Source organism: Galeopterus variegatus, unplaced genomic scaffold (genome assembly GCF_000696425.1).
Source record: "Galeopterus variegatus unplaced genomic scaffold, G_variegatus-3.0.2 Scaffold542, whole genome shotgun sequence".
NCBI lineage: Eukaryota > Metazoa > Chordata > Mammalia > Dermoptera > Cynocephalidae > Galeopterus > Galeopterus variegatus.
Window position 1 is genome coordinate 18,718 of NW_007726653.1, and position 17,312 is coordinate 36,029.

General features: G+C 40.2%; 1 protein-coding gene across 1 annotated transcript in view; it reads right to left on the minus strand.

Moving 5' to 3' along the window:
• LOC103588259 (kalirin) overlaps positions 1-17,312 on the minus strand; it is a gene marked incomplete at its 3' end in the record, with an annotated part of 440,967 nt that overhangs the window by 17,372 nt on the left and 406,283 nt on the right. Inside the window, exons 16-18 of the mRNA XM_008569903.1 lie at positions 9,854-9,973; positions 3,523-3,714; positions 199-348 (exon numbers count right to left, since the gene is read on the minus strand). Of these exons, the coding sequence (XP_008568125.1) occupies positions 199-348; positions 3,523-3,714; positions 9,854-9,973 (462 nt within the window). The remainder of the gene's footprint in view (positions 1-198; positions 349-3,522; positions 3,715-9,853; positions 9,974-17,312) is intronic.

The following is a 17,312-nucleotide window of genomic DNA, read 5'->3' on the forward strand; positions in this document are numbered from 1 at the left end:
TCCCCACTTTAGATTAGAGGCTAGGAAAAAACAGGGGGGTGGGAGCCACATATGAAGAGTGTGTGTGTGTGTGTGTGTGTGTGTGTGTGTGTGTGTGTGTGACAGAGAGAAAGGGAGGAAGAGGAAGAGAAAGAGAGAGAGAAAAGGCAGATGAAAGAACAAGGCTGGAGTCTACCTTGTATGACAACATGCTCTAACCTTAAGAAAGGCCTCCTTTTGTTCCAAATGCTTGCTGATGAGTGGAATGACGTGGTCGATCTCGGCGGCTGGTCCCAGTTTATCTCGTCCACCACACCAGTCCTCATCTCTCCGGTATTCTTGCTCTAAGCTCTCCAGGACACTACACACCTAATGAATCATGGAGGAAAAGACTCAATAAATTATATATAGTCGGGAAGTATTCTCTGAGGAACTTCAGCTTACAGAACCCTACACAGATGACATTTTTTATTCAAAGTTCAATTTATAAATTTAAAGTGTGCAGTGCCCCTGGGACAACTAACAGAAGTCCAGGAAGTAGTGAGAATCCTGTGTCTGGAGCTAGGGAGACAGATAATGACCAGAGGTATGGATTTTGGAATCACGTATAGTCAATGGTTGAAGGCTGAAGCTACGGGGGTTGACGACATCCCCAGGGAATAGCACATACACTAAGAAAGGAAGAAAGACTACTACTTTTTGGATTTCAAAGTGTTTTATATATACTATACTGTCCTAACCTCACAATAACTCTGTGAATTAGGTAAAACCAGAAATGAGGTTTGGGGAAGTTACTTGACTTGCCCAATCATCTGTACTTGTCTCACAGTAAAGCAGCCTCAAGCAGAGGTAAAGGAGAAGATTGCCAATGTTATGAGATTTATGGCCCATAAAAGAATATCATCTTTTTCCTCCCTTGGGGAAAAATATCCCAGCAAAAATGTCTCAAAGTCCTACCATAAAGCAACGACATATTCAGGTCCTCTATTGCAAAATGAACATTTCCATAAGAGGGATAACAATTTGGGTCAACTTGAAAGACAGTTAAGAATCATTTCAGTTCTAAACATGCTGAGAGGCCATCCTAAGTGACCTTATAAATGAACTCAGAAGAAAGCAGAAGCATTTTGAAGGGAGTTTAGAGGGAAAGTTAGGTCGGGTCCCACAGTGAGAGAGATCCAAGTCAGCCTAGTATCAGGGCCTAAGGGAGGATGCAGAAAATAGAAACTCCTGTTCCTTTACTTCCCTTCAATAGACTTTGATTCCTTGCTTAGATATGGCAGCAGGGGAGAGAAGCTATACCTGTCCCTTGGTCCCCTCTGAAAAAGTCATCCCTTTTGATGAAGGATGTGTCTTTGGATAGGATGTCCACTGAGTTATGAATTGAACTGAAATGTGAGCTCAAAGATATCCTGGACAGAACACCTCATAGCCAGACATGCTTCCCATGTCACGAGAAGTTCTGTCCCTGAACTCTAGGTGACTTCTCTAGCCCCATCTTGAGCATTACTCCTCTGTTCATGCAAGGCATAAAAATATGCAGGCAGGCTCCTGTCTCGAGGTAAAATAGATTATAGACATGCAAAACATTTAAGAAAAAGAGTACTTGCTATCTATCCCATGATAAAACTGGACTTAGAACCAATCATTTTGTGAGTTAGAGGAAATGAAAAGATTATTAAATATAAATCCTTTAATTTAACAGGTGAGGAAACAGAAATCCAGAAGGTACAGTAACCTTTAAATGAGGTCAGTTCATGGTCAAATTTCCTGACTCTTACTCCAGTGCTCTGGTCTTCTTAACCATTTCAAATTAAGGGAGTAAGCCTCATTTTTTTTTTCCCATATGGATATTCAGTTGTCTAGCACCATTTGTTGAACAGACTTTCCTTTGCTCACTGAATTGCTTTATGTGGGTGTACTTCTATAACCTTTATTTTGTTCCATTGTGGCTATCCCATATGGATATTCAGTTGTCTAGCACCATTTGTTGAAAAGACTTTCCTTCACTCACTGAATTGCTTTATGTGGGTGTACTTCTATAACCTTTATTTTGTTCCATTGTGGCTATTCATACACTGGTAATATCTATGTTGGTCACTATAGCTACAGAGGAAATCTTTAAATCAGGTAGAATAACTCCTCCAGTTTCATTCTTCCTTTTCAAGATTGTTTTGGCTATTCTAGGTTCTCTGCATTTGCATTTTATTTACACATAAATCTTAGAATTGGTGTATCGATTTCTACAAAAAAGCCCTCTGGGATTTGATTGGGGTTGTGTAGAATCTATGAATGAACTGGGGAAGCCCTTTATCATCTTAGTCTGCAGCTCCCACTTCCATGGCCATCAAAGGCATCATCTCTCCAAAATAACAGAAAGGACTGGGAGAAGGTGTGGAGACCACAAGGCTCGTTGCAGGGCCCTCTGATGGGCATGTTATATTTGCACCTAGGTAGACTTTCCCGTGGTCCCTGTAAGTCACCCAGAGGGGAATGTTTCTCTGATCTATTTCTACCAGGGAGCAATTCAAATAAGGGAACAATTTTATGCCGAAAAAAAAATTACTTCTGCTTTATACCTCTATTTCATAAAAAGAATTCCCTAACAGCACCCAAATCATTATTTAAAAAATCCTCTTGGTCCTTGTGCATACAGCTGTACAGAGGTAATGGAAATGCATCTGCATCTTCATGGCCCTGCTGTGCATGCCTCTTGCCTTTCCTCCCACAGCTGCACTAACTTACCAGTTGAGCTCAGAGTTCCCCAAGGACACAGAGCCTGTCACGTTTCCTCCATCTAACTGGGAGCCCCATGAATGAAAGAGCCATATGTTTTTCAAGCGGTGCATAATGCCTAATTGTAGTAGATAAAATTATTGTTTAGCAAATATTCATTCTCCTCTCCCAGCCTTCATAGGAGGCAGTGTTGCCTCATTGATGTTGGCTTGGCTAATGGGATGTTAGAGAATGTGACATAGGCAAAGCCTTAAAATGCACTTACACAGTAGATTTAGGCTCTTGCACTCCTGCCTTTAATCATATGCCTCAAGTAGTTACTGGTCAAGGAGTATGAGACACATGAGAACAGATGTAGACCCAATCTTCAGCATGGAGCCTAGTTCTATCAAGCTCAACCAAGATCAACTGAACCCCAGATACTTTAGTAAAAAGTAAATGTGTATTTTTTTGATATCACTGAGTTCTGAGGTGGTTCATTACATTGCATTAATGTGGTAATAGCTAACTTATACACTGCTCAAATCTAGCACTCAGCATGCACCCAATTTCTACTTCAGCACCTCCATATAGATATGATGAATTTAAGAAATTTATGAGAAACAAATCATGTGGTCCACTGCTCTTATGGAAAGGATTATTAGGAAGCCAATTATCATGTTTCCACAAACCATTCTTCTATTCTCAAAGGTGGGTACTGGGATGACTAGCTTCTTGCTGACATTGGTGTTGCACATTTGCAGTGGGAGGAAGGAAACAGACTTTTGTCAACCTCAGCCCCACATGTCCCACAGCCCTTTCCCTCACCTGTTCAGAAGTTTTGTAAAAGGCCACAGAGGCATTGACCAGTTTTAGACGGTCTTCCATCTTCAGCATGAGCTGCTGCCAGTGGAGGGCCACCTTCTCAGCACATTCCCGGATGGCATCGGCATCATAGTGGCCAGCCTGGAGCAGCGCCTCGGCCTTCTGCTGCACCTGCAGGGCACTCTGGTGCGTCTTCTGCAAGGAAGTGGCATGAAAGAGGGACTGGGCACAAGGGAAGGAGAGAGAGGTCCGTGGGAACAACCCAGGTGTGGTATGGGAGGGGGTGGAGTGAGGCGTGAGTGGAAAGATGCAGAAAAGTTAAAGAGCTTTAAATGACTGATCCATTTTGTCATGACAATTAATACATTATTGTTTTTAAAGCATATTTTAAAAACAAATATCACACATTTTCATTAACTAATCTCTCAGGACCCTAACTCCTTTTTTCCTACTTTCATCACTCTGGATTTTAAGGACATTTCAGGTTCTGTAGTAGAGAGACAGAAGTTGTGTCTACATCCTCTCTCTGACTTGACCACAAATTAAATTCCTTTAAAAATCTAGTCATAAAGCTATTCATTATAGAGTTTTCAAAGGAGGTTAACTGTTGCAGTCCCATTACAGATCAAGTAAATATAGCACATTAAAGAAACTCTCTATTTAATATAAATCTCAGCTATCATTTTAACATTAATAATCAGTTGAAAAGGATTCCAGTAGAAGAATAAATTTGGCAGGTTAATAAAGCTAAAGAGTAACTTCTCACGTAATCCCCTTGTTTCTTCACCAAGGGAGCAGAGCAGTATAGTAGATAATTCAGCTCAACACATAATCCCCATATTATTTACATTTGCCTTTAAGGGAAATATATATATATATATATATATATATATATATATATTATACACACACATATTTGTAGAAGGTTTATTTTCTTAATGCTTTCTGATTCAGGCTAAATGTGCTTTGCATTCTGTGAGTTTACATTAACAGTAGGAGGTGGGAAGGCTGGGCTGGAGGACTGGGTGGCAGAGAAAGAACCAAATGGGGTTAAAATTTACTAAAATAAAGTTCTGATATAGATGATCCAAATGAGAATGTTAGAGCCCAATGGACTTGAAAGAGCTAATATCATTCCAACCTCAACTGCCGGGATTGTTCTAGCCTAATGGTGTAGTATTAGTTTGGCATTTGCACTTTTAGGAAAGAATAGTTCAGCTGGCAGTGAAAAGAGACAGCTAGAAGCCCACTAACTTACTCCAGAAGTAATATCTGCCCTTCTTCTCAGGCAGTAGTTGTGAGACAGTTCCCAAGAGCTAATCCATTCAGCACTCCCTGTGTCCAAGTGCAACCTCCCTCATTCTTTCACCTGTACCTCCCCGATTCCCACCACATAAGCCCTTCACTCTCATCCCAGACTGCAGTCTACACACTCCTATTTACTTTCCCCAGTCTACCGACTTCCTTTTGGCTTCTCTTTGTTCTCTGCTGCATCTGCACTCAGTGATAGCTATGGTAGCACCACCTCCTCTGGTAACCTAGACTCCTTCACTCCCTGGCCTTTCCACTGAGTCAGTCCTCATTCCTGATGACTGTAGCGGCATTCAAGTTCCTAATTGCCGAATGCAGCTGGAGAAAGTAAACTCATGGGCAGAAATGATCCACTACAAATCCCAGGTTTTCTTTCTCTTTTACTTATCAGACCACTTTCTTTTCCTGTCTCCTAATCATAGAGGTGCCAAGGTCAATTCTTGTGTTTAACTCTCCTCTGCATGGCTCTCATCTATTCCCTTGGCTTCTATTATCTCCTCTCTGCAGATGACCCCCAAGCCTTGTCTCTTGTCTGACATCTGACCCCCCTCTTCAGCTGTCTTCGGGTACAAAGGTGAGCTGCCTGCGCCCCTCTCACCCTAGTGAGTGGCACTGATTCAGCTCATCTAGCTGTTTACTCCACACTCACTTGCTTCAAAGACACACTTTCAATAAAAGAAGGGATCTTCCTCCAGAGAGGAGGGGCCCTCACCAGGAAAGCCAGGCAGCCTTTACCACTCTTTCAGAGCCTCCGCCTCCTCCCAGACAGCTCCTCAAGTTCTACAGCTGAAAGGAAACTCCTCCTTTCTTCAAAACAGTTTTCCAATGGCAACCTGCCATTTCTGTTGGTGCCCCCCTTCTCCCTGCCACCCAGGATTGCAATCTTGACATCATTCTTGACTGCTACTCAGCACTCCCCAATTCCAGTCCAGCCCTCCCCACTGTATACATAGACTGCTGTGGTGGTCCCCTAACTAGTCTCCTTGCCTCCCATTTCTAATCCATCCTTTGCATTTCTGACAGATCCATTTAATTCTCTGTAGTGGGAAGTGCTTGCATTAAGCAACTTCTAACATCTCTTTTAGCTCTAAAAGTCCCATTTTATGCTCTAAGTATCACTCCCTTCTCTCGATTCAAAAGCCTTCAGTGGCTTCCTCACTGCTGGGAAATTAAGTCCAAACTTTGAAGGCTATAATTAAAAAGCTCCTCACAATGTGGTCCCAAACTACTTGTATCACATTATCACCTGCTAGTTTCCTACAAAAACCCTTTGAAAACACCATAAACTTTCCTGTTTTTGCTACCTTCATTCTTCCTGCCTTTAATGAATGCCACAGAGTCTCTCCCCACCTACGCTTCAGCTTTCTTTTGAGGCTCAGCTCAAGTCTACCCTCCTTCAGTGAGGCCTTTTTGGACAGCCTGGGACTCACTGAAAACTACCTTCTTCTGAACTCCTATGTCACCCATCTAACTCTTGGCTGATTCTCCTTCCTTAGACTGTAAAACTCTTAAGGCAAGGACAGTTTGAAAAATCAGTTAAATAGCTGTCATTTATTTATCCAAGGGTACACTCTGTGCGGGCACTGTGCTTACGCATATATTTTCTAGTTCTCCTAACACTACTTCAAGGAGGATATTATTATTCCCATTTCACAGATTAAGAAACTGAGGCTCAGCTGGTTAAGTGACTTGTCCAAAAATGTACAACCAAGGAAAATGTAAAACCAGGAATAAGACTCGGGTTTCATATTCCCAAACCTACATTCTTTCTACTTTATCACACTACATCATTTTATCTCTAACAATCAGAACAGTTTTTGCAGACTCTCATTCCAAGGAAGGGTTTGCCAAATGAACATTAGTGATTATGATAACTATCTGGCCTCTCCTCAATATATGAAACAGCATATAATTGTCATCATAAACCCATTATTATGTCTTTTTCTTTGAGAGTGGAGGAGTGACTTGATTTTCCTATGATTTATGCCATGTGATACATTTTCTTCCTGACTCTGAAACTCATTATCATCTGATAGTCCTGGGAACCCCTCCCCCTTTTAATTTCCTAAACGATAAACTCATCCATATGACACAATCTTTGCTTTGCTAAGCTTAAGTCACTACGTTGCATTCATTTCTAGTGCCCATTATCTAATCCTATTGAGTGCTATATCTTTAAGACACAGATATCAAGGACATTAATGTTTAGTAGGAATACACAGATGAAAATTGAACTGAATCAATTAAATTTATTATCCAGTTTTAACAACTTTTTCTGGCATAACACTTATGATTAAAATGCATAAGAAGATTTCATATAAAAATGGATTTTAAAATTGAGCTTGTCTCTGTAAAGTTCACGGTTCCTGAAGACACATCAGCCACATCTTGGATACTAACAAATAATAATCTAGGTTTGCTTGATAAAGCTATATTGCTTCTAGGAGCCATGTATTGCTCTCCATTCTGAATGGCTCTGAGGAAGTTTTCCTGAAACCGAGGATACTTCAGGTAAAATTTCTGGCCTTCCTTGGGGAGACCAAAACCTTCAACCTAATAAGGCCACCCAAGGTAGGTTAGCATACCTCCTGGATTTGAAACCAAGGATACTTCAGGTAAAATTTCTGGCCTTCCTCGGGGAGACCAAAACCTTCAACCTAATAAGGCCACCCAAGGTAGGTTAGCATACCTCCTGGATTACCCATGACAGTTCCAGTATATGCCTATTTTTCTGGATTAGTTATTAATAATTTCCTCTTCAACTATTAAAAGTGTCTAATTTTAAACAATAAATTATATGCTTTCCTACCTACAGCTATTTCATTTTCCCTTATGGAACCCAGGGTTCTTTCTTAGGTTCCAAGAAGTCAAATTGTGCTCACCATAAGCAATCATTGTAAAGGTCTCCAGTAACACTGTTAAAATAGGCTAAGCCAAACCAGACTACTCACACTCCTTTTAAAATTTCTTAAGTCCTCCCTGACACATGCAGAACCTGTTCTAAACTGACACATTTAGAGAGAAGCACAGGCCACCTGGAGAAGGAGCCTATGTTGAAATTCTGGTTCTGTTCTCTTCTATTCTAGCCATGATGCAGACCCTACCTACCTTCCACTCCCAAGATCTCCCAGAAATCCTATCTTCTCTGCCATGCCCTCTTGAGACCGTAGACACAAATCCTAGAGTGGCCTGTATCTCAACATCAATTCCAGGAATATTTCATCAAGTTGTACCGATACAGAAACGCAGAACTGATTAAGAGACATTTTATGCTTACTGAGCCTCTATTCTGTAAGGATGCAACGGCATCTAAGATAAAATAATACATACTGCGTATGCAGTCATGTGGAATGTAGTCGGTCCACAGCACCATGAGTGCACTTACCCACCCTTTCCCACCAGCTCACTGAGATGCTCAAGCATGTCATGACGGCTGCTCTTACTTGCCCAACATTTGACTAAGGGACTGGCAGTTTGATGACCTGATACGACATGTAAACCTTCTTCTTCAAGATGACTATAGAGGAGGTATGGCCAAGAGCTGTCTTCTCCTTGCCTAGCATCCCTCGCAGCTTCGTGCCATGCCTCCAGTCTGATGGCCCAACCCTTGTTTTCTTCATTGTTGCCCATGCCTATGGGAGCTTGATTGCTGTGTACCTGGCTCTTGATTATAACCCCAATCCTGACTTTTCTTTACAGTGAACAGATCCTAACACTGTTATATAATGGGTGTGTCAGCAAACAGCAATAGAAACAGCTGATGATAACAAAACTTATTTTCTCTGGTTAATTCCCCCTTAGAAAATAATTTGCTCATACTACGTGTGCAATATACAGTTTATTTCTGCATCTCAAATCCAAGATAGTACTTCTAGTACTAGTAATGGTTCCTAAGAAGATATCAAGCATCTTAATGCTATGTTTACACATCCAAGATGATTTCTGGAAAATTAAATGGCTTAATTCAATCAATACTAATACTAGTTTTAAAATGGCTAGCAATCAGTTGGTGACTGTATAAAAAGACGTACTTACGGGCACATGGTTAAAATTTTATTATTTTTCCATCATTGCTGTGGAAAATTTTCATTAATTTTTTTTTAGTAGAAGATAATATACTTTTGCATTTCTTTCTTACAAACTCTAAAGTGAGTTGAATTCTACACTGAACCACAAGTAATGTTTTTCATGTTTTCACCCCTTATCTCTTTTCCCATTGTTACTAAACTTTTTTTATTTTTAATATAGCTCCCATGTCCCATTTCCTACTCTTTTTCCTGCACCACTCTAAAGCAATCAGTTTGTGTCTTTGGGGAGGAGAATGCCCTAGTAGAAAGGAATTATTTAAAATAAGACAAAATTTATATTAGATTATCGTAAGTGGAGTTTTATTTTAAAATAGCCTTTTAAAAAGTCCCAGTTGGTGAACTTCTTCTGGTTGCAGTTTATTCTTTAAATATGACTTCTATCAGCATCATGGAATAACTACTTTCAGTGAGGTAAACTATCTGGTGCCATCTGGTCCAATGCTCAGTGTTCGTGTTAAAAGGCAGACTCTGATAATAGCATCTAAATGTTACATGAAAATCAAATGTTTAAAAGTAGGATCCTCACTTGTCAATGCCTTTTGGACTTGTTTATTCTCAGTTCAGAGTGATCTTAAACTGGAAGCAACTTTTAACCTTTTAGCTTTACATTTCTCACATGGTACATAGTCTAGAATGTGTAAAAAACTCAATGTACCAGGGGCCTTAAAGGTTGAAGGTACCAGTGAGCAAAAAAGATTGTCATCTGCAGTGTCAAGAATACTTTTCTTCTAATAGCAGGCTTCCTTGGGGGGATGAACTCCTGCATTTGCTTCCCTATCAATTCCTGGGTAACAGGGAGGCTCCCTGGACCATTTCACTGAGAAGAGTAAGGGCTTCACCACCTGAAGGTACTCCCACCCCTTGGAGAATCATCCTGCCTGAGGCGCAGAGCAGAAAGGGGTAGGGAGGACAGTGCAACCAGATTTGGGTGTTACCTCGATGGCCAGCTGGAACTGCTCGTGCTCCCGTTGCAGCTGCTCTGCTTCGGACAAAGAGCTGGCATTGACCAGGCTGGCGTTGAGCATTGATTCTCCATTGCGGATCCATCCCAGGACCTAGGGAGTTGGGACAAGCACACAGGTGAATGGCCTTCCACAGCTTCCCCAGAGCTGTTGGCTTCTCTGATGGGTACTTCAGTCAGAGAGCTCGCTATCTTTTATCCTCTGTTAGACGGAGGACAGGAAGGGTATGGATAATTAAAATGGTCATCTCCCCAGTCTGACCTAACACCTTGTGCCATAAGGTACTTTATTCTATGTACCAACTTCATTATTAGCTTCATATATTATTTCTTCCCCTCAACACCCCTCTTCCCCAATTTCCTCACCCACTTAATTCAAACATTGCTTAATCTGATTGTATTGTACATATGTCTAAAGTTTCTTCTGGAACATAGGATAGTATAAATAAATAAATGCCTTCTGTTGGTATCTTTTTCTTTTTTAAAAGGCCCAGTTCAAATAACAACAGCGTCTCAAAATCTTCCATACCTGATCACTCCCATTGGAAACAATCTCTTCCTCATCCAGGACAATGATCCTATTTCATATGTACCACCTCAATGGCACTCACCACAGATCGCCTTGTTTAGTTATTTCAACCTACATTTCATATCCCCCTTAGAATGTAAACTTCCTGAAGTCTGGGGCAATATATTAGTCATATTTTAATTGCACATAGTGCCTAGCACAGTACCTTGCATACAATGAATGTGCTGTTTTGTAGTAATGTTTTGAAAGCAATAGAGAATACCCAAGTCACACCTAAGAAATGGGTCCAACCTCCAGTACCCTGCAAAATAGCCCAGAGTAGACAGGTTTGAGCTTTGGTGGGTTAATAGCCCAAAGGATGGAAGAAGGAAAAAGAAAAGAAGCAAAACAGCATGAACAATCCATACACTGAATCACCAGAAAAAGGGAGAGTAAGCTATAATTGACTTAAATTATTTAGAGGCTATGGCTATGCTGAATACAATTTTAAGGTGACCATAATGAGTACTGGGGGAAAGAAAACTCAGCTATGGAATATTAGGATAGAAGAAGAAACAGCCAACACTGTCTAGACAGTCCTAGATGAAATGGAGATGGGACAATTATCCAGCTAATAGAATCAGTGCAAATAACCCAACTGGAAGACTGGGAAGAGTTAGTCTCTGAAAATCTACCTGATGTGTCTAGTCACCAGAACGTTGCTTTTTTTTTTTTTTTTTTTTTTTTTTTAAGGAAGTCTGAAAACTTGCTTGGAGAGGAAATAAAAAGTATTCTGAAATTTCAAGATCAGTAAATACTGTCCATCTGTTACCTCATGCCAAAGGAGAAGATACCACAATCTGTTTCACATGTGCTTTCAGATTTTTTTTCTCCCCTCAACCTCCTCATGTTGAATAATTAGAAAACACTAAGCGCAGGTCTCCTGCTCCATAACTCTCAAAGGCATCTCTCAAATTTCATCCCTGGGCAGAAAATGACTGATGCCTTATTGTGCATAGACAACATTGTGGCATAAATTCCACTGAAGCTGGGCTATTTGGATTGAGATGTTAATTCATGGCCAGTCTGGCAGATTGTGGATGAGATGCCAATCTGTAGAGCAATTACTTGTAGGAAATAACTGCTCAGAGTGTACGTGTGAAATCTCTGTTGTCATTAGTGAACTATGGCTGGCTGGCTAGAGGTGCTAATAATTTCAAAAAGCTGCCTGTAAGTTCGGGTACATGCATTCATAGACTGCATGCCCAAATGCTTCATCTCTTTGGAAAATGGAGCTCACAATGTATATTTTGAACTATGTTCCTCTGCCATGATTCATTGCATTTTGATTGGTTTGCAGATTCATTTGAGGGTGTCAGAGAAACTTTTTCTCCACGTGCAACATAAATCAATGCTTGCAGGACATCTGACTCTCTCTGGGCATCCTGAGTCTTGCTAGAATATTTTTCTCTCCAGTTTCAGTCAATTGGAAATATCAGTTACATCTATGGTGGTGAGAATCCCCACTTACCAGCCTTTCCATTTAGAAATATCTTGGGTTCAGTCCCTACTTCTTTTGTTAAATTACACCATATCCTTGTTTATTTTTATTTCTGAAATGCACTTTATAAAGGCATTTTAGGACTTTAAAGTGGGACATTTGATTTTAGGAAGATAAAAATGCATGGTAGTTTATGTCAATGGCTTAGATCCAGGGTGGGATTGATCTCTGTGAATGAGTCAATCCTGGAAGCAGAACTGGCATAGTACAGAAAAAGCATAAATTTTGAAGTCAGAATACCTGGCTTTGTTACTTACCCAGCAAAATCACTTACCCCATCCGAGCCTGAGTTTTCTCATCTGTAAAATAAGGATAATTCTACCTTCCCTTTCTGCATTACAGGGTTGCTGTGACACACTATAAAACATACAGTATGATGATGATGGTGGTGTTGGTGGTGAATTTTAGCTTGGAGAAAAGCTAGGTAATGCTGTGATTCTTCATTTATACCTCTCCCAATGAGAAAATTAAAAATTTAAGAATATTAATCTTGATTTCAGAAGTTCTATGAGCTTATTGGCATATTCTGATGTGATATATGTTCCTTAGCTGTTTTCTCATCATTATTCTTTGTACTCTGATCACTGACAACCCTTGTTGGTATAATTTTCTATTATTGGGATGTTTTCTCTTCCTGGTTCATAAAACTGGCTATTTGTTTTCCTGTGAGCATCCAAATGTGTGCAAGGTAGCAGAAGAAATATCATAATTAAAATGAGAAAATGTTAGTTTTACTACTCTCAAACTGTGATCATGGAAACATCATTTAGTCTCGCTAAGGCTCAGTTTTCTCAGCTATAAAATGTGAACATTTTCCTTGCCTAAGGCACAGGATAAAGATAAAATGAAATAATTAATGTAAAAGTATTTTTCAAACCATAAAACAAACATTTTACATGGATCAATCACCTTAGACAACAATTTACCTAATAGGTTAGATGATCTTTAAAGGCCATTTCCAGCTCTAAAATTCTACATTTCTTTCAAAATTCAGAGTGCCCCTACATCCACAGGATACCTGAGAAAATCAGTAACATTGAAATAAGGGACTGAAAGAATACTGCTACTTGGTCATTTAAGAGCTAGGCCAAGGATTCAGCTAAGTCTGAGCTTGCAGGGGGAACCAAAATCAGAGATCTATTGCTTCCTCAGGTCAAGGGAGCTCAGATAAGTCCAAGTCAGGAGAAGAGTGGATCTGGATGTCTCAAATGATGATGCCGTTTAGGCTGGGCAAGCTGAGCCTTGTAACCATGTAGGCTGGGGAAGCTGCCTATAGATGGCTGTGTTCTCGAAGTTATCCCTAATGAAGCTACGAGGTTTCACTCAAGGCAACTGACGCTAAGATAACTTATCACAAGGCACAGTTATTTCTCAAATTCTAGCTATGGGAAAAATCATTAGCTGCTCAGATGGTAGCAGGAGCCTATTGTATTTCTAGTGTTCCTTAGTACTAAAAATCCATGATCTATGAGATTATATGTGTTCATCCTTTAATTTTATAGACTGTGACTATGTGTCCTCTTAATTATCTCCTTTTTTTTTTTCCTTTTTGTCTTTTTTCGTGACCGGCAACGGGATCGCAACCCTTGGTGTATTGTGACTATGTGTCCTCTTAATTATCTCCATTTGTTTTCCCTTTTTGTCTTTTTTCGTGACCGGCAACGGGATCGCAACCCTTGGTGTCACGCCCGCACCCAGAGGTGTTTGGGCTTATCTATCTTAGATGTAAAGTCCTAAGTAATCCAGGAGAAAGAAATTCAGTTGCATTTGTCCATTTCATTTGTTCCGAACACTTAAAAATTATTTTCAGTCTAATGTCTGTTTCTTCCTCACTCTTCAAAGCTTAGTTTAATATAATTCTGGTATAGCTACACTTAAGGTTATGAGGTCCACACAATCAAATCTAAACCTTTAATCTATGAGCTCTGAAGACATAGCTGCATCATAATACATTATTGTCCTCTTCCTTTCTGTCCCATTAATGGCATTTCAATTGAAGTGTTCTTTTCTTTTCTTTTTTGAGAGTATATTCAAAAGGGAAACTCTCAAGCTAGTGTCTAAATTTAGCCTCACTGATCAATACTGACATCTACATTAACTCCCTTTTTCCAAGTGTCAACAGCTTCCAAATCAATATTTCCTGCTCCACCAATTTCCATCAAGCACAAATGCCTTCTCTGAAACTGGACCAGATGACTCCCTAAAGAAAGAGCCTACATTGACAAGGAAAACAAGTCTGCCTAATGAGCCATGGTGGCTTAACCAAGCAGCAGTCCCTGGGCACCTTGAAGGGCTGCTGCCCTCTGCAAAGGCCTTTCGAGATTTCTTAAGAGTCTGACTTGGGCAATCTTGTACAGCATCGAACTACAATCCCATGGTGTATCATTCTCACCATAGTAAGGAGAAGGCATTTTCCCACCCCCACAGAAGAATTCTTTTGTCCTCCAACTCATGAAATGATGAATGGGAATGTATATAGATATTAGTCAACTCTGGATTATTTATATATAGACAATCTACTTCCCCATTTCACAAATTACCTATCATCATCCCAGCCCCCATCCTATACAGAATGTATACTTGAAGAATGAAAATTCATTTCCATTTTAATATCAGCCAATAAAAACATAATTAGGGAGTTGACTCTACTATTAATGCTGGAGAAAAAATAAATAAAATTAAAAACCCAGGAACAAAAGCAAAACTATATATATAATCATTTCAAAGAATGACTTTCCTGTTACCTGTTTTGTTCAGATGGTCATTCCTGCCACTTTCCACTCATGGAAATAACCAAGTATGAATAGCAGGGGTGGACCCCAACGACCTGCTGGAGCCCTGCTGACTCCAGGCAGGTGCTGACCTCAAGCAGGTGTCACCTTCTCCATTAAACGAAGGCCGTGCCTGCACTTGTCTTCTCAGACATGGTGCTGCCAAGGACAGGAAAACCTCAGACTGTGTTCTGCTGGAAGGCTTATTTCTACTTCTCTTGGAACCCCATAATAGGAGTGAGGCCCAGTAGAGGCAAATGGTAGAACCATGGACTTAGAAGGCCTGGGCTTAAGTTTTAGCTAAGTAGTCTAGAGGCCCCTGGGAGCACTAATCCTGTGGTACCTAAGTTTTCTCCTTTGTAAAGTAAGCATAACACCANCGGCGGGAGCGCTACCGCGCTCCCAAGCGCCGCACTCTACTGAGTGCGCCACCGGGCCGGCCCGATTATCTCCATTTTGAAACAAAATAATGGTAGTTGTCCCTAGGGTTGCTCCTCTTCTGGATCTACTCAAACTCCTTTCTAAATTTTATATACAGTTAACAGAACTGAACACAGTATTCTCCACAGGAGGCTGAAAACAAGCTAATATTTTCTCCTTTGTTTTGAATGTCCATCTTGATCACATGAAAATTTCGGCCAGCATTTGGTCCAAAGAAGCAAAGTAAGCCAATGTCTTTAATAGTCAAATAAGTATGATTTCTCTCCCCATAGTTTAGAGACCCAACATCTTACAAATCCATTTTAGCTTATTTTCTGCTAAATGCACTGCTTTGCAGGAATACATATGGAAATTCATTTAGTTTATGCCCATTAAGTAGGTTTTTCAAATCTTCCTGATTTATCTAATAGATATGAGGTCATCTTTACAAAAGTGATAATTTCCCTGGAAGAAATGATAGCATTCTGTGGGGTCTGGAGAATAATCTAAGAGGACATCTAGGTGGTCTAAGGACCTGGACCATGGACTGTAATCAGGGGAGTGGTTTCCCTTCAAGGTCCACCATTTCTCCAGAGGTGTTTGGGCTTATCTATCTTAGATGTAAAGTCCTAAGTAATCCAGGAGAAAGAAATTCAGTTGCATTTGTCCATTTCATTTGTTCCGAACACTTAAAAATTATTTTCAGTCTAATGTCTGTTTCTTCCTCACTCTTCAAAGCTTAGTTTAATATAATTCTGGTATAGCTACACTTAAGGTTATGAGGTCCACACAATCAAATCTAAACCTTTAATCTATGAGCTCTGAAGACATAGCTGCATCATAATACATTATTGTCCTCTTCCTTTCTGTCCCATTAATGGCATTTCAATTGAAGTGTTCTTTTCTTTTCTTTTTTGAGAGTATATTCAAAAGGGAAACTCTCAAGCTAGTGTCTAAATTTAGCCTCACTGATCAATACTGACATCTACATTAACTCCCTTTTTCCAAGTGTCAACAGCTTCCAAATCAATATTTCCTGCTCCACCAATTTCCATCAAGCACAAATGCCTTCTCTGAAACTGGACCAGATGACTCCCTAAAGAAAGAGCCTACATTGACAAGGAAAACAAGTCTGCCTAATGAGCCATGGTGGCTTAACCAAGCAGCAGTCCCTGGGCACCTTGAAGGGCTGCTGCCCTCTGCAAAGGCCTTTCGAGATTTCTTAAGAGTCTGACTTGGGCAATCTTGTACAGCATCGAACTACAATCCCATGGTGTATCATTCTCACCATAGTAAGGAGAAGGCATTTTCCCACCCCCACAGAAGAATTCTTTTGTCCTCCAACTCATGAAATGATGAATGGGAATGTATATAGATATTAGTCAATTCTGGATTATTTATATATAGACAATCTACTTCCCCATTTCACAAATTACCTATCATCATCCCAGCCCCCATCCTATACAGAATGTATACTTGAAGAATGAAAATTCATTTCCATTTTAATATCAGCCAATAAAAACATAATTAGGGAGTTGACTCTACTATTAATGCTGGAGAAAAAAATAAATAAAATTAAAAACCCAGGAACAAAAGCAAAACTATATATATAATCATTTCAAAGAATGATTTTCCTGTTACCTGTTTTGGTCATTCCTGCCACTTTCCACTCATGGAAATAACCAAGTATGAATAGCAGGGGTGGACCCCAACGACCTGCTGGAGCCCTGCTGACTCCAGGCAGGTGCTGACCTCAAGCAGGTGTCACCTTCTCCATTAAACGAAGGCCGTGCCTGCACTTGTCTTCTCAGACATGGTGCTGCCAAGGACAGGAAAACCTCAGACTGTGTTCTGCTGGAAGGCTTATTTCTACTTCTCTTGGAACCCCATAATAGGAGTGAGGCCCAGTAGAGGCAAATGGTAGAACCATGGACTTAGGAGGCCTGGGCTTAAGTTTTAGCTAAGTAGTCTAGAGGCCCCTGGGAGCACTAATCCTGTGGTACCTAAGTTTTCTCCTTTGTAAAGTAAGCATAACACCACTTTTCCCCATGGGCTGGTTTTTTTAAAAAGAGATCATAAATGAGAAAATACTTCTGATATGAAAAGAAAGTACTACTAAATTTCAGAATTTGTATACTTATTACTGCTATGGGCCTGCTAGGATTTCCACCAC